This window comes from Microcaecilia unicolor, chromosome 8 (assembly GCF_901765095.1).
Source record: "Microcaecilia unicolor chromosome 8, aMicUni1.1, whole genome shotgun sequence".
Lineage (NCBI taxonomy): Eukaryota > Metazoa > Chordata > Amphibia > Gymnophiona > Siphonopidae > Microcaecilia > Microcaecilia unicolor.
The window spans coordinates 29,521,479-29,539,800 of record NC_044038.1 but is presented as its reverse complement, the minus strand read 5'-3'; the positions used below and the strand labels follow the sequence as shown (position 1 = coordinate 29,539,800).

Below are 18,322 nucleotides of genomic sequence, written 5' to 3'. Positions count from 1 at the left end.
TGTTTTAAGATTTATTTGGACATTTCGGGATCCTTCGGTAAGGATTTTCTCTCACGCTGTCTCTTAGGAATATTGTGAGCAGGACTTGCATTTACTAGTAATGATGACTGTGGAGACTAATTGTAATAAATACCTGCACAGTTTTATAGTGCAAGACCCTGAAAAGAGAAAAGCTAGTCTGTTTTACTCAGCATAAAAACCTGATATTCCTAAAGAAGGCAATAATGGATTATGTTAGGAACATATGCAACAACAATGTCTTCTTTTCTTTGCATGTTTGGAAATACATGCACAGTAATATAGATGTTGGTAAAGTCCAGTTGTTCTGCCTGGTTTTTCCCTTCCTGCATTGCTTTAGCTGAGGAAATCTCCAGTTGTCAACCTCGCAAGCAGGAAGACCTGCAGAAGATATTTTCTTAATCAAGTCTGTTATCCTCTCCCTTTTCTTGTTCCTTTATAGATATACAAGTACATACATGTCGTTTCTATGCCAGTACTCAGGCCCCCTTTCTTTGACCCAGGTTCTTCAGAATTAAGACAAAAATGACCATACAAGTTTGTTTTGCATTTTGGTACATTTCACCAGTTCTAAGATTATAATACACTTTTGGTCTTCTTGGATAAAGAAGTAACATATGAATATTTTTCTGTTTACATCAGGGCTATTGAAATGGGAATGCCAAATAAAAAAACACAATTAAAACAAAAAGCATTAGAAACCAGGTCAGTGCATCTTTATATTCTTCTTTCTATTTTTATTTTATACTAGGAAAAAAGGCCCATTTCTGGCACAAATGAAATGGGCGCTAGCAAGGTTTTCCTCGGAGTGTGTGTGTGTGAGAGTGAGTGTGTGATAGAGAGTGAATGTGTGTGACAGAGAGAGTGAGACTGGGTGCGAGAGTGTGTGCCCCCATCCCTCCCAGTTCCAGGGTGGCCTCGCCCCCTCCCTCCCAGTTCCAGGGTCGTTGCCCCCCCTCTTTCCCCCCTCCTCCAGCCACCCTGCGATGTTTAAGTGCAAAATTAGGGAGCTGTGTAGTGTAATAAAACGCACCTGCAACGTTGTGAAGCTGACTCCGTGGCTTCAATGAAGTGAAGGGTTCGTCAGATTCATCAGTCTGTCACCATCTCTCTCGGCCCCGCCCTCGCGCCTCTGATAGGTCTGCCGCCCTCGACGTCATCACGTTTTTGACGTGAGGGCGGGGCCAAGAGAGATGGTGACAGACTGACGAACCTTACGAACCCTTCAGTGAAGCCATGGAGTCAGCTTCAGAACGTTGAAGGTGCTTTTTATTATAGTAGATAGTGTTGGATCTTCTTAAGGCAGGCTTGTCCCAAATGTGTTTTTAATTTTATCTTTTTGGGCAGACTGGATGGACCGTGCAGGTCTTTTTCTGCCGTCATCTACTATGTTACTATGTAATGTAGTAAATATGCATATTTCTTTTTTTAAATAGAATTCTTCAGCCAAATCAAGGACAGAATACTCCACTTACTAGGCTGTTTTACAGACAAGGGTAAGAATCTGTATTTTAGTGTGTGATGTTAATCTGAAGTGCAACAATCAATGGCACATTGCCTTCATCTGGCCACAGAAGTTTGTATGCATTGTTGTCAAAATCTTACTTAATGCTCATTTTAGTCTTACAGTTAGCATATGACAATGCAGCAATTCAGCTAACCAAAAGGTTAATATTCTTTTTGATTTATCACTGTAAAGTATTGCATACCCTGTGGAAGAGAGGTGGGAGGAAGGGGTAAATGTTTTACTGTATTCTGGGTGTTACAATTTTGGTTGTTGCTCTCTCTCTATTAGTGCATATTGGCAAGCTTCATATCCAAAATAGAGCCCAACAGAGGACTGGAGTTCCACTGGGGAGCACAGGAGCCTCTCTGTCGGTACTGAGCACCCCCAATATTCAGCAAGCTCTTTCATTGTGCCCAGGGAGGGGTAATTTGTATTGTGTTTGGCACCCCCAGTCATTTTGAAATGTTGGCCCTTGTGCTGGGGAGGAAAGCCAGAAATTCTGATGCATGTTACATTACAAACTGCAGAGAAGAGAATTATTTTTGGTCAGTTATTCAAATGATTTGAATAACACAATATGTACCGTGTGAACATGGAGGTTAGTTTGTTTATTTACAGCGCTTGATATACCGCAAATTATCCATCAAAAGCATCGATCCAGTTTACAGCTTTATAAAGCAATCATTAAGTAGAAAGGGAAAGGGGAAGGTAAGTGGGGAGAAGAGATTAGGAAAGAAAAGGTAAAAGCATTTAGGGAGAGGAAGAATAGCATCAGCAAGAAGAGAAAAAGCTGAGATTCAAGCTGATTTGCCTTATGAGGAACAGTGTTTTTTTTGTTTGTTTTTTTCAAAACACAATCTTTTTTTTTTATTTAAAAGTGAAGAAATGAGTTACCTCATGTACATTTAACGTAAGTCTATGGGTCCAGTGCAGACAGTATTGGTATCTTAGTGTGCCTTATGCCTTTTAGATCTCACACAAATCTATGCAAATGTGTAAAATCTAGATCACGTTGACCTTTTTTGGAAGCAGGATACTGGGTTTGAAAGACCATCAGTCTGACCCAGTATGGCTATCATGTAATGTTCTTGATATACTGTACTCACTCCAGTATGAAGCCCTATCAATACTGGAAATTGTATTCTGTGATGACAAGGTAAATCACTGTTACACTGATACTACTACTATTTAACATTTCTAGAGCGCTACAAAGTGTACGCAGCGCTGTACAAACACACAAGAAAGACAGTCCCTGCTCAAAGAGCTTACAATCTAATAGACAAAAAGTAAAACATTTAAATTTAAAGTATTTAAGCAGTCAAGCACAAGAGAACAGTCACAGAAGGACCGAAGATGTTGAAGGGTGGTCAGTGTGATCAGGTGTAACTCTGGTTGGAGTAGTGGGAGAAGGTGATAGAAGAATAGAAATAGGTGTACTTGGGTAAGGTGAAAGTAATTGGGTTGATAGGGAGGTTATATAAAACATGTCATCCTAAAAAATAGGGTGGAATGGCAGTACCAGACTTTCTTCTTTCTTATCACGTGACACAGCTCTGTATCTTGACGGAGTGGCTTTCCGGCTCTCCAAAGATATGGATGTGAATGGAGCAGTGTTGGATGGGCTTCTTTGCCGCTCTGTGTGGTTCCTTGGCTTTCATTTTCTAAGATTCTCAAGTGATAGGTGATGATAACTGACATTTGCCAACATGAAATATGCTTTCAGAATGTTTCCAGGAAAATCTGAAGGTCCTTATGCACAGCAGTTCTATATTTGCATGGCTATGTAGCATGTCTTAGTTCATTATTTTCCACTGAGAGCAGTGGGTGTTTTTCTCTTAGCTGACCACTACAGTTTTACAGTGTTTCACAATGATTTGCTTCTCAGACAAATGTGCTTTAGTACATTACATTACAATTAACATTTATAACGTGCCACATTTCTTAATGAAGTTCAGTACAGCTAACAAAAGAAGAACTAGGAATACCTAGGAACTTGACAACAGATAGATAGAGATGCACATCCTTTCAATTTTTGAGTAACAGAAATTTTTGAAATAAAAATGTGTTCAATTGCTTCTAAATGATAATGTTCTTATTGTAGTTGTCAGAGCATTCCATGACTTTGCAGCTTGAATTGCTAATGATAAAGAAAATACTGATTTTGTATACTTCTTTTTTTAGAAGCTGGGAAGTGCAATTCTAAATAGTGTCTAGAGGTACATTCATAGTTCTTAGATGGAAAGTTGATGATGATATTCATGTATTCTGACACCTGATTTAAAAAAAAAAAAAAACAACACACACATAATTTAAAGATGGCCTTAGCCACCACATGCAGCCAGTGTAATCTCATGAACAGTGGAGTAGCTTATCAAATTTGGACCTAAACAATAAATATGCCACTGTATTGTTGCTTCTGTCAGTTAGACTGCAGCTAAAAAAATGGAGCATCTCATGCCTTCCAGGTCAAGAAATCCCTTCTGCTATGAGTATGTATCATCTGTTTTTCTGGCAATGACAAGAGAAAGCAGCCAGTTGCTTCAAGGCATGTCTAGACTGTTATCAAAAGCTGTCTGTAACAAATTCTGGATGTTGAAAGCTTTCCAGGATCCCTGTTGAAGAGGTTTGCAGAACTGTGATGTGACTTTAGTCTACACATCTTAATATAATGCAGACTTCCAAAATAACAGCAGGTCCATTGTCAAGGGACTTTTTGTGGTTTCATTCCCAGCACCAGCTCCCACTATCATGATCATTATATTATTTTAGGGTTTATTTCATTAAAAAAAATTGGAATTCTACCTAATGAATCCCATTAATGTAACTAGGTGATTCACCTTTGTCTTGCTTTCGGAGAATGTCAAGTTGTTTACCCATAACAGGTGTTCTCCGAAGACAGGGGATTCATGAGTCACACCCACTCCCTTTTGGAGTTGAACTGATAACTGAAGCATGCAGTTTGGCAAAGGGGACTTACAGGAGCTTCCACCCCTATCCAAAAGAATCTTTTGGATTTTCCTGATGTGCTTCATGTTGGTGCCATCACATGACATAACCCTGTAAGAGTGACTGGTAATTCCCACCTTCAGAGAACATCTGTTACAGGTAAGGTTTACTTTAGTGTAAACAATTGAAAGCTAGGAAAGGAATGTTAACCAAATATTCCTTAGCGTCCCTCCGGACTGACCCAGAATGTGACTGATGGGTTGTGCATGCCTTCTCCGGTCCGGAGATTCTAAAGGAAAGTAAATTAGCAGGTAAGAACTAATTTCTCCTTGTAGGTGGCAGGAAGATCTCAAATACTGCTGTTTTGTATCTCATTCCTTCTTGTTGTTCATTTCATGAGTTTTTTTTCTTCCTGTTATAAATAATTTAGCATTTGTTACCTTTATATAGTATGTTTTTTATCATGATTAGTTTGACATTATCCTGAATCTACATGATATTAGATAAGAGGACATGGATTGTATTTGTTCCATTAGCTACATTGTTTCTACTTTTTGTTGTATATGACTTTTTCACTTTTTTGTGTCTGATTAGAACCCCTAAGGCCACAGTGAAGGGGGTTGAGCAAAATAGAGAGAAGCCCTCAGAGAGCAGAGTACTTAACAAGGCTTTTTCAGGTGTGTAGATGGGTGCTTGAATTGTACTATAATTCAGTCATATAAGTTACAATACAAAATAGAAGATTTATGGCATTTCCTCTTGCCACAGCAAATTTAATTCTGATTTAACTGAAAATCTATTTTTGCATTTTCATAAGACAAAAAGTAGGCATCATATACTGGAGCCTACATTTTCAAGTGTAGTTCTGCTTTTAGAAGGAATTAATCCGTACAGAAAATCTGTGTATTAAATGGGATTACAACAGACGTTCCTTACCATCCATGCCAGACCAGTCTAGACAAGTGGGTTTTGTCCCTCTGCCAGCAGATGGAGCAAGAGAAAAACAGCGCAGGGTGGCTTTGTTCTCTTTATAAGGGGCAGGTGCTGCTTTCAGCTCCTCATTATTTCTCTGGCTGCAGCAGATGGTCCAGACACTTCAGCAGGTCAGCCAGTGCATCTGGCCTGGCTAGGGAGCAGACATGGACAGGTGTGATCTGTGGAAGTTTAGCATCCAGCCAAAAGTGAAACTAGAGAGGTTCCCCAGGTTGATCTGTGGCCCAGGACCTGGTCTTCAGTATTTCGAATGACAAAGCAAAGGAGATTATATATAGTCAGTACAAGAGCATACATTATAATCATGCATTGTTCACCCCAAGGTGGCAATGTTGATAAGAGGTGGCATTCAAAGGTCATCCAAAGAAGGAGCTATTCTAGATGGCTGAGAAAGAGGCAACTAATTTAAAGAGGAAGTTGCATGCTCTGTTGGTATAAAAATTTGTAATGAAATAAGAGAGTTGAACGAACATATCAGTAGCTATTGAGGTCTGCTGAACTAGAGCTGTACCAATAAAGAGCTAAGGCATAATTGCAATACACACTTCTGAAACGAAGGCAGATAACTCTAAAATAAAATAGAATGAATTGTATAATGAAAGGATAGGATAACTATCCCTAAAAGTAGTAAGAATCTTCAAAGGAGGGCTTCTGGACTGATCTGTTGGGACTAAAGGAAAGAAACGTATTAGATATAACATAATTTTTCTTTGCTTTTTGTCCCAACAGATCAGTCCAGAACTTGTAGGACGTTGCAAAGCTGTTCACATATAGGGTGGGAGTACATGTACAAAGTTGAAGAGATTTAACCACAGGCAAAGGGAAACTCAGTACAGTCAAAGGAGAATAAGTAGTGCTGAAGGGAAGATACTACAATGCATAAGCTAAGCAGATTCAAAGAAAGTAAGGTATGGTGTAAAGAATATGCCAAAACAGTGCAGCCATTGTTAAGAGGCAAATGCAAAAGCCAACATGAGAGACTGTAATACTGAGAACTTGAGAAGAGGAAAACTGGAATACCATCCAAGAAAAATCCATCCTAGAGATGCCAAATGTGAGCCATCCCAGAGCTTGACTGAATTAAAGCAGAAATAATGAAGGATAGGATCCAACAGAAGACTGCTCTAGAGCTCATAGTAGGAACAAAATAGTAGCTGCAGACCAGAACAGAGGCTAAGGCACAAGACCATATTGAAACAGTCACCTAGATGGTACAGTTAATGAACATAATGGCAAACACTAAGAAAATGAAGTTCAGATGTCTTGAAAATGGTAACAGTGAGAACCAAAGATGCTTTGGCACTGAGATAGTACCATATTGCTGGTAGATTAAAAAGGTGAAAGAATAGCTATTTCAACATAAATAAGACATCACAGTCTTCAAAATCCCAGATTATTCTGCCACAGTAAGGAGAGCTACCAAAGGTATGGAAGGTACAGCTGATTGTATAAGGAAAAGCATTGTTGATTCTGTGAAGGGAAAAAGTCCCATTACCACCTGAGGCCTAAGGACACCTGAATTGTGAAGCTAAAGCTAAGCCGATTCCAAAAGCTAGTGTTGACTCGGCAGAAGTTAGCCTGGGTAGATCTGAGCAAAAAAATGTGGATAATATTCAGAAGAAAAGGTAAACTGCCCTTAAAAGGTGATGGAAGTAATCTTGTGAATTCATAAGAATGAAACCAGGCTGCTTTCAAAACCAATATTGCTAATCTTAGCTGAAACCAACAGAATGAAAATTGGCCCATACAAATCTGAGAGGGTTAACCAAGCTGATTCTAAGATCAAAAAGTCAGCGGAGGCAGAGAGAATAATCTGTGCTAATCCAGAATGGAGAAGATAGGTTGCATCACAGAGGGCAAGCTAAGATGAGGTCAAGGCTAACTGAGTTAGAGAAGATAAGCTCAACTGGATCTCAGAGGTTAATCTCAGCTTAATTTTTGAGGAAAGACTCAGCTGGGCCTGAGGATAAATTCCACTGAACCCATGAGGATAAGCTCAGCATAGTCTGAGAAGTTATGATCAAATGTGTTGTGAAGCTGAATGAGTCAGATCTTTTCCCCAGCTAGAGAATTCAGCTCCATAGTGCAAAGGAAAAGCCAGGTGTGCTCTTGACTGGTTAAGTTTGCTATTGCATAGCTAGAGAAACCAGCTATATTGTATGGCTGGAGAAAATAGCACAGATAGAGAAACCAGCTATATTGCTCATCTAGAAAAGCTAATTGCATTGCATAGAAGAAGCCAGCTATAATGCGTGACTACAGAAGCCAAACTTATTGTATAGGTGCACCAACTATACCATACAGCTGCACTAGCCAGCAGTATTATATAACTGCTCCAGGCAGCTGTACTACATAGTCTTGTGGTGAGGCTAGGCTCCGCTCAGTTGGAGAAGTTGAGCTGAGCTCAGTCTATGAGAAAAAACCCAATCAAGCCTCTTAGGTTAAGTTTGGCTGAGTTCATGACGTTAAGTCAAGCTGAATCTGTGGTAAGCTAGGCTGAATGTTAAGCTTGGCAGATATTAATGGCAGATTAAAAAAAAAAAAAAAAAGAGTTGAGAGCGGCTCCAGAAATTGTGAGGATAGAAACTCATTAGATGGAGCGTAAAAGAACCTGAGACAATGGTTGAGGTGTAGACGAACTGCAACTGTGAGGAGCAGATAAGGAGATTTGGAGAGCCACAATCAGCAGCAAAGATGAGCAGGAAACCAGCTGAATGTCTAAGCTGTTAGGCAACAGAATCCGTTCACCGACATCCAATAGTGTTGCCGATCAGCTGATTCTATGCGCAATAATCCATCTGACTCTGCAAGCCCATTCCAGCATATTTTGGGAATAGCCGACTAGCTGTCTAAAAGGAATAGTCCAGGTGAAACTGAAAGTAGTGGCTGAATAAACTGTCATCAGCAGTGTAGTTGAGATAGATGGTAGTGGTGCAGCCTTTTCTAAGAATAGCTGCATAGCTGACTTTGGAACAAGAGACATGATGTGATAAAAGTAGCAGAATAGGTGAATCAGAAGACAACCTAGAAACAGCTGCTGTGGGTAGAAGACTAGGTTCTTAAAGGTGCCATAGGCTAGACAGTCCAGAGGAAGTAAGGATAAGAGCAATTAGGAGATTCAGTAGAGGGCCGCCGAGAGGGGGGGCAGGGGGGACAAAACTCCCCGGGCCTCCAAGGGGGGGCCCGGTGCCGCAGTCCCTGGTCTCACCCATCCGCCCTTGGCTCCGTCGACATCCCCTTTCCGTCCTCCACCGGGGCCCCCTGCATTCAAATCGGCAGCACCTTACCTCCGTGTGAAAGCGCAGCGGCAGATCGCCTCCCTTCAGGCCTTCCCTCCCTGTGTCCCGCGCTCGTCTAATGTAGCTTCCTGTTTCCTTGAGGGCGGGACACAGGGTGGGAAGGCCCGAAGGGAGGCGATCTGCTGCTGCGCTTTCACACGGAGGTGAGTGCTGCCGATTTGAATGCAGGGGGGCTGTCAACGGGGGTGGGCAAGTGGAGACCGGGGACTGTGGCGCCAGCGGCCTGAGTAGCGATTGGGGGGGCGGCCTTGAGGGGCAGGAGGGCCCCGGGGGCAGTCTTGCCCCTGGCCTGGCTCAGTCTCTCATCGGCCCTGATTCAGTAGCTAAGCTACTGCCAGATGAAAAGGGGTACTTTCTCTGAAAACCTTGCAAGCTTCATGCATATAAGCATATATGTGATACAAGTAGCCTATTGTGAGAAATTAAGCTGTGATGACTTCAGTAGGTGGATCTAGAAGGTAAGACAGGGGGAAGTTAGACAGAAAGCTATACGTAAAAGCATATGGGAGGAAACAGAATTAAACTGTCAGAATAAGGAGAATTTATTGTAAAAGGGAAGCCTGGCTGATTCTACTAGAGAATAGCCAACTGCCTGCAGAAGATAAGATCAGATAATCTGATGAAAAAAAAACCCCTCTGAATTCATAAGAGTCAGCATTAGAGGCTTGGCAAATTGGAATTCAATTAAAACTAGACTTTAAAACAAAAGGCTGCAGTTTTCTGGTCTGGCTTTCAGACAGCTGCCCTTAGGCTAATTCCATATAATTAACAACATATTCAAAGCTGAAAAAAAGGTTATGCACAGTAACAACCTTGGTGCATATAAAGGTGACAGGAGTTAAGCTCCAAAATGTAACTCCAAGCCTGACAGGGAAGAGGAGCTTTGCACCCAGAAAATAAGAGACCCAATATTAAATGAAAGCACACAAACAGTCGGTAGTTCAAAGGGCTAAGGAGAACTAAACAAAATAATTAGCATAGTAAGTGCATGCAACTTAGGGACCAGAAGGAAGAACTGAATAGAAAAAATTTTAATGATGCAAATCTTCTCTTTTTAATTTAAGTTGTGTATCTTGAACAGGACTTATTGGTTCTCCTTCAATGTGTTTTGTTATATATTTTTGTTTTTTAATGACTTGGCACTTAACATTGGCAGGAGATGTCAGGAAAAGTCACTGGTTTTGTGGTTTAACTAATTAGCAACTTGGGCAACAGGAAAAGATATGCAACAGTGCCCATAATATAAAAAGCACTTGATCAAAATAGGAGGAGAAATGATTGCCCAAAAGAAAATAAAGAACCAGCAGAAAAGATGGGAACCTGAGTAGCAGGAAATGGCAGACCCCACCAAAGGTTCTGACAGGGAAAAACACCACAGGAGCCTAGCCACATTGAGAAGCTTTAAGAAAGGCTAAAATGTAGGCACAGACAAAACATTTGCTGTTCTCTGCCAGTAAACTCAGTCAGGGCGTAGCAGTGTCCTGCAGTGAGGAAACAAACTGTATGAGTGCATGTGAAGAAAAGGCAGAAGCACAAGCACCCTTGGAGTGAGTTGAAATCACCTAATATCCTCTCGTGTCACCAGAAATAAAATAAATTAGAACACTCACCATTTGCAGGTTGACTTCTAAAGGAATCTTTGGTGCCCCAGGTGGAGGGGGAAGGTAGAGATCTCAGAGATGTCTGAGATTTACCTCAGCTCTGTTTAGAAATACGTTTTTCTTTCTTTCTTTCTTTCTTTCTTTCTTTCTTTCTTTCTTTCTTTCTTTCTTTCTTTCTTTCTTTCTTTCTTTCTTTCTTTCTTTCATTCAACAGGAGCTAGAGCCAAGCAAGGTACCCCCAACTCAACTGAAACCCAGGTATTAGAATGGGTCAGGAGAATAAGCCCAGAGGGACACCCCCAACTTTCAGGAGAAATAGTCAAAAGTGCATCCTCATTAACTCAAAGATCAGGAAAATAAATCCCAAAGGGTCAGTTATAGCTTAACAGAAAAGTAGTTAGAAACCAGGTCAAGAGCTTCACGATCATTCCTTCAACCATCTGGAGACAGAAAAATACTGAGGTTTTATGAGTGACTGTTACCCTTATGAGTCAATAGACATAACCCACAAGTTCTGTTGGGATGATAAAGAGCCCAGCATGCTTTACTGTTTCCTTATCTCACTTATTCTCTCTAATAGAGAAATGGGAAATTTATGAAGGCTACATATCTACTCGGGCATGGCAGAGTCTTCACACTGCCACTTCTTTACTAAATTAATATTTCGGCAAGTAGCATCACATGCATGTCGGAGCTCCTGTCTAGTCCCTCTCAGCTAGGGGAGCAATAGTGAGAACAGCCTGCAGATTCAGAACCAACTCTACCTCTCTACACAAGTGACTCTTCCTAGAATGCCTTTAATGCCAGATTAAGCTTGTTACACATGAAAATTTTCTGCAGCCTGATAATAATAAAAATAAAATTCTGGGTAACATGCTTGAGCAGCAACTTCAGGTTCCACTTTGAGCTGCTTCTAGCCCTAATCTAGTCCTGAGCGGTCATTTTCTCTGAAGCCTCGCAAGGTAACACTTCTTAGGTTCTGGGGCGCACAGGTTGGCCATCTTGGGTAATTATTAAAGGAAAGTGTATCTCTGTGCCCAATAATGTCCTCCTTTTGAGGATGGTGTTTTATTCTGGAGGATTGAGGCTTTCTGTCTTCTGATGAGTCAGTGGTTGGTCACCTTTGAGATGTTTAAAAGTGCCCAGATTGTTCTAAATTTTGAATAGGTCTTTTTTTTTTTTTTTTTCTGTTGATGTGTCCTAAAAAGGAGCAGTGGTCCTTAAGGCATGGTTCCAGAGGAGTCAAGAAGATGATCACGTCAGACCTCATCAACAGCAGTTGACAAGTCCCAGAGGGCCAGCTAGCCTCCCCACTCAGCGCACAAGAGTTTCTTGGCCTGCCTTGTTACTATTTATACATATTAAATGTGCCAGTGCTTATCCTCACCCCAATTTTCCTTAAAAGTCTGCTTTCTATTTCCTGAAAGGTGCCCTTTTGGCATTCTCAGTCTTTTCTGCCTCACTATTAAACCATACTGGCAGTTGTTTGGTCTTTTTTGACCTTTTTAATGCATGGAATCTTTATTTCCAAAATAGTGTTAAATACCCACACCTCATGCAAACTTTCAATACTGGCAAGCTGCTTATTTTTAGGTTTATTTTCCAAATAATGTCTTCATTTTATTATAGCCTTCCTTTTTAAAATGTAAATGCTAGAAAATTAGTTTTTTGTTGTGTCGTACTTCAGTGGTTATGATCATTGTTGCCCCTGACACCAGATCCTGCATTCCAGTGAGGACTAGATATATAGTAGTTCTCCCTCTCTTTCATTCTAGGATTAGCAACTCCATGAAGCTGCCATTTATGGCATCTAGAAATTTTATCTTCCAAGCATGCCCCAATAAAACATCTCCCCTTATTATTCTTACTAAATTTGTTAGCATTTCACCATTTGTTTCTTTATCCTGTTTGCGTGGATGGTAGTATTACCCCCCACCATTACATTCTTCACCATCACACATGTGATTTGTGTCCATAGACTCCACATTGCATTTTGTTTCCTGCAGGGGTTGTATCCTCTTTGACTTTATGCAATTCTTAATACATAGCACCATCCTTCTACCAATTTGATCCTCCCTATCATTTTGATGTAATTTGAACCCTGGTATCAACCATTGGTTGTCCTTCTTCCATTAGGTTTCTGAAATACCTGTTATGTCTGCATCTTCGTGTAATGCCATACATTCTAACCCTCCAATCTTATTCTTTAGATTTTGGACATTTTTACACAGACAAGTGGGGTGTTTTTTGTAGTCACAACCTATCTAGCAGTTGATGGGGATAATTTGTAATCATTTTATAGCTTTATCTTATTTAAATGCATCTAGGCTATTTCAGCCTTTACCACATATGGTTAAAGCAGTTAGCTGAGCACAGTTGAAAAAGGTTTGGATAATTTTCTAAAAGAAAAGTCCATAAGCCATTATTAGGATGGACTTGGGAAAATCAACTACTTATTCCTAGGATAAATAGGATAAACAGCATAAAATCTGTTTTACTGTTCTGGGATCTTTCCATGTACTTGTGACCTAGATTGGCCACTGTTGGAAATGGGATACTGGGCTTGATGGACCTTTAGTTTGTCCCAGTATGGCAACACTTATGTTCTTAATATCAGGATATGAGAGAACCCAGTCTGAGCCATGCAGTGCTGAGTGATTACTGGCTTTCCTCAAAGTTCTAGTTTTAAAAAAAGATGGAGAAGCTTTTAAAGTTTAGCGCCAGCAGCTTGTTGCCACTCTGGTTAAGGTGGTACCCATCCTTTAGGAAGAGACATATTCTTCCTCAGAATGTTGTCCAGTTTCTAACAAATCTGTAACCCTTTCTTGCAGTATCTTGTCATCTGTATGTCGAGACTCTGGAAATCTGTCTTCCTCTGGGGTCCTGCTTATTGAATGGCAAGTTTCTTTGAATAATCTCATGCAGATATTCAGGATTTCAGCTGGCTCCTTCTCAGCACTTATATCCTATCTAGGTGACACATGAGGTCTGCAACCACCAGGCAGTCAAGTTACCAAGCGATCCTCACACCAACCAGCCACCCAGCTATCTACATTCCTAATTATCAAATCACCATCTATAATTGCTGTTTTAAACCTGTCCTCTTGCATATGTGCTCCTGGAGAGAGAGACCCTGGTGCAAGAGGATATCACATTACCTGGAGGGCACATCACAGTTACAGCATCATTTCCTGCCACACCAAGATGATGTTTTCCTTCCAGGTGATCACCTTTCTACAAGGTAGCACGGAGGCTGCTGGACTGGAGCTAGGACTTCTTTCCTATATACCTGTTTCAACTTCTCTGCCTTTCTAGCCTCAAACGATAGGACTCAGTCTCAGAGAGCCAGGATCTCCTTTCCACAGAGTGTACATGTATTATCTGTCACCAACTGGAATCATACAGGTAGCTCTGGGTACAAAATATTGGGTAGACCCCATCTCATTGCTGGGCTGCTGTCTTCTTAGTATTTGAGTTATTTAAAGTTGCAAAGGGAGTAGGGAAGCTTAAACTAAAATATGAAATCCCTTAAGTTAATTTGGTATGTTTTATATATGTTTGTCAGTGATATAAAAAGGAACTACAATTAATCAATTGTTTAAGTTCAGGGTTACTCACTTGGTGGTTAAAATCCCTAATTAACTCTTGTTGTGAAAAAAATTCTCTATTGCCCTCTTAATTGTGGTAACAGCCTGTTGACTGTGACTGGGGTGAGTGTGGAGGGTGGAAGTCAAATACTTTTAATACTAAGCTGCTTTTTAGCTTTTAAACAAACAGAATTTATCAATTTAATTCACAATTTCTCTTCTCCTCCAGTTTTATGACAGAATTTCCCGGTAAGTCAATGTTCACAAGTGTAGATTCCTCACTAGCAGAGGCAGGTTCAGTTTCAACACTTCAGGATTACTGAATCAAAAAAAAAGAAAAAAAATATATATCCCTGCACAAAGATTCTCTGGTTGAGGGGAAGTTACGGTTTTAATCCATTCATGCTTAGTTCATGTGTGAGGTCAATATATCCCATCACAACCTCTTTCTAATATTTAAACATTATTCACATTTCATAACATTAGCAGTACTTGTATTTGTTTACTTTGTGCCAAAAATAATTGCAAATACTATAATTTGTTATAATAACTGTCATATGTAGCTACTTTGATCTAGTAAATGTGTTTTGGTTTCAATTTTTATGAAACAGCATCAGACTTTTGTATGATCTCTGTAATAGTCATTTTCAAATAACTTGAAAAATTGGTACTCATGTTTTTGGAACCCCCAAATATTTGCTGATCTTTTCACAATGAATACAAGATAAACAGAAAAACCTTTAAATTTTAAAACTTACAATCTTCAAATAAGCTTTATATGTGTTTTGTACTCATCTAAGGGGTGCTTTTACTAAATCTTAGCATTAGCTAAAATTTGCATGAATACCTGTGGGCCATGTGGTACTCAGTTCATACTAATGTCTATTATCATGTGCTAAGCTTTTGTAAAAGGGTCCCTAAATTATAATATACATCTTTTTTTTATTATTAATACTTGTTATGATGTTAGATAATAATTATCTACACCTTAACACTATTTTTAGGAGTATATGCAGGAAGAACCCAAAGAAAGAAGCCAAATGTTGTGACAACTTAAGAAGGCAACACTCTTTAGGATAAGAAAAATTGAGATCCTGTGGTGGTGTCATTGGTTCGGACCCCACGCATGTATGTCTGTAGACATATCTGCAAGTAGGCATATGGACATGCATGTATACATACCATGATTATATAAAACATGGCTCTGGCTGAAATGCACTGGAAGGGATAACCACTTCACTTATGCAATTGAAATTCTGAAGTCAATGGCCTCCTCAGCGTGGCAAACCAGCTGGACTACCTTTCCAAGTATGTTTCCTAGAAGCACAAGATAGGAGAAACTGATGAAGATGATCCTTGGTGTTTCCAAGTTATTACATGTCTCAGTGGTCTGGTTTAAAATGACATACTTCATGCAAGAGTGACTTATAGAGCAGTGGGTTATTCCTTGCAAAAATGGTTATAAAATGTACATTTACCAGTGCAGTCAGCTTTGTATCACACATGCTACAAAATAGGGTTTTTACCCCCAGTTTTTGTAGGCCTTGTTCTAAAATTAGAATACATCATCAGTTTCTCGGAGAAGACATTGCAGTCAGATTCACAATTTCTCTACATGGTTCTGCTTTTTATTTATTTGCTGTACCTCTCAGGTCAAGTACTAGTGACGAGTGTTAATTCATATGATATATCAGCTGTACAGGCTAATATACGTTTTTCATAGACAAGTGTTGCTGACCTATTGCCATACCATGAAGAAATAGTCCAGTTGTAGGAGTATTTTGTCACTCTGCTAAACAAAATCAGAATATAATAGGACTGGAACTTATTTGCAAAACCTGAATTCCTATATAAGTTGTGCTGTTGAAAGGCACCGAAGAAGACCCATATAATTAGTTTGGGGGGGGATAAATTTCAGTAAGAATATTTTGTTTGCTTTGGGTTAATATTAGCACAAAATTTTGCTATATAATTTAATTATGCTTAGAGAGAATTTTTTTTGTGTTTTCCTCCCAATTATATGTGTGTGTTAACTGAAAAGTGGGTTGCTTCCTCCTCCCCCCTCAGTGATTTTTTCCCTTTAGTATTAATTTGATACATTTTATTCAGATACGAGTACATTTTTCTCATCTTTAAAACATAAATGGCATTTTCATCTAATACCTATATTTTAAAAATAAGAAGTCACAGCATCAGTCTTGAAGTTAGACCAAGCAATTAAGGAGCCCTTTAGCTAAATCATGTTAAGCTCTTAATACAGGTTAAACTGGGCATTAATTGCTAGTGTTGAGGGTCATGTTATGGGTAGAGAGTGGGCATGGAAGGTGTTTGGCAGTTAGCACATGGTAAGTGCAGCGCATCTGCCTAACAGAGTTAACAAAGGACCACATACTGCTTTGTAAATAGAAGACACTAAGGGGTATGTTTACTAAGGCACTTTAGCATTTCTAACGCGCCTATAAAGTATCACGTCCGCCATTTACACGCATTAAAACTACTAAGGTGCTTATAGTGCACCTTAGTAAACATAGGTGCAAGTGCTTCCATGCATTAATCTGAATGTTAATGCACAACCTGCAATAAAAAAATAACAGGAAAGCCCCCAGTATGTGCTGCGTTTAAATTTGCAGCTACTGTGTGGTAAAATCCCACATTAAGCTGACTGAACTACAAATTTCACTGCTGTGTTTAATAAAAGGGCTCCTAAAAGCAGTATTTCAAGACAGACAACATTTTTCAAAACCTCTGCGGTAAAATAAAGGAAATCAAATATGCAATGGATTCACATTCTTTGCTATTTTAATCTTCTTTTCCTGTCCTGCCATATGCTTGCTTAAGAGGTAAACATGCTTGGGGCAGGAGGTAGATAGGAGTGTTTTTGAAATGAATGTTTGAGAGTCTGACATTCAGTGCTGTTCTGGCCCCATATGCTTCTCACTCAGATTGACACACTCGGCAGAGGTAGATCAGCAAATACTGACTTACCTCAGTGCTTATCAGGGGCGTATCTTCGTGGGGCCTCAGGGGCCTGGGCCCCCGCAGATTTTGCCCTGGACCCCCCTACCGCCATCAACCCTCCCCCGCTGCCGTTGCTTACTTTTGCTGGCGGGGGACCCCAACCCCCGCCAGCCGAGGTCCGCTTCCACCTGCCGCTGCCTTAAAAACTACTTCTTCAGCCGGCGGGGGACCCCAAACCCCCGCCAGCTGCCCCGAGGTGTTTAAAATTCATCTTCGGCCTCCTTGGCTGTGCTGCTGTTGATAGGCGCTGTTGAATCCACTTCGGAGTCTGACGTCGTTGTACGTGCTGCGACGTCAGACTCCGAAGTGGATTCAACAGCGCCTATCAACAGCAGCACGGCCACGGAGGCCGAAGATGAATTTTAAACACCTCGGGGCGGCTGGCGGGGGTTTGGGGTCCCCCGCCGGCTGAAGAAGTAGTTTTTAAGGCAGCGGCAGGTGGAAGCGGACCTCGGCTGGCGGGGGTTGGGGCCCCCCGCCAGCAAAGGTAAGCAACAGCAGCGGGGGAGGGTTGGCAGCAGGAGGGGGGTGGAGAGAGTTATTGGTGGCGGTGGGGGCTCTGACAATGGCGGGGGGGGGGCTAAAATGTGCCCCCTCCCTCTGGCTCTGGCCCCCCCTACCGCCGGAGTCCAGATACGCCCCTATGTTGTAAGCACTTGCTTACTTTTTATCAACTAGTGAGGAGGTCCAATGGATAGAATGGTACAGGAAACTAAGGACAGCAGCATATGATGTAACTAAAACAGATCTGTCTTGAAACTCTGCTGAAGAAATACATTGTGACAGAAAGCAGTGGGCATTAGACTTTGGGACACGTTTCCTGTCTTTCATTTCCATTTTAGCTCACACCTGCTAAAACTCATGTTCATTTAACCTAAAGTCAGCAGTTTTATCTGACTGAAAAATTACTTGTAGCCAAACCAAATTTCAACAATCTCTCTCTTTTTTTTTTTTTTGCAGACAAGTTTGTTTCAAAATTGCATTGCTGTGGATGTCTTTTACTAAAGCTTAGCGCATTCTGAATGCTGCACATCCTATTTTATACCTGTGGGCCACCTGGCTCTTAGCACACACTAAGCTTTAGTAAAAGGCCCCTTAAAAAGGAGCAGAAAGTGCTACAACAGACTGTGCTTTTTTCCCCGCATGTCCCCTCACTGACCAGTGGCAGGTATGAAAGGTGATTAGCTCCTCATGGAGTTATACTTCCTTTGTATCCTGGTGTCAATATGGAAAACAATTCTTTAGATCTTCATTGGGCTATACATTTCTGATCTTTCTATAAATTGGCGCATCTGTTTAGTATATACAAAAAACAATGTATGAGGAAGAGAACCCAGCAACTAAATGTCGCAA

The 18,322-nt window shown here is 40.6% G+C and overlaps 1 protein-coding gene across 2 annotated transcripts in view; it reads left to right on the top strand.

The window, feature by feature from the left end:
* Window positions 1-17,001, top strand: part of CCP110 (centriolar coiled-coil protein 110) — an 84,361-nt gene extending 67,360 nt beyond the window's left edge. Inside the window, exons 14-17 of one of the 2 annotated variants that reach the window (XM_030213293.1) lie at window positions 661-723; window positions 1,455-1,514; window positions 5,066-5,148; window positions 14,956-17,001. In XM_030213293.1, coding sequence (XP_030069153.1) covers window positions 661-723; window positions 1,455-1,514; window positions 5,066-5,148; window positions 14,956-15,008 — 259 coding nt within the window. In that variant the 3' untranslated portion in view covers window positions 15,009-17,001. The remainder of the gene's footprint in view (window positions 1-660; window positions 724-1,454; window positions 1,515-5,065; window positions 5,149-14,955) is intronic. The other variant, XM_030213294.1, reaches the window with a different exon arrangement.
* The last annotated feature ends 1,321 nt before the right edge of the window (window positions 17,002-18,322 follow it).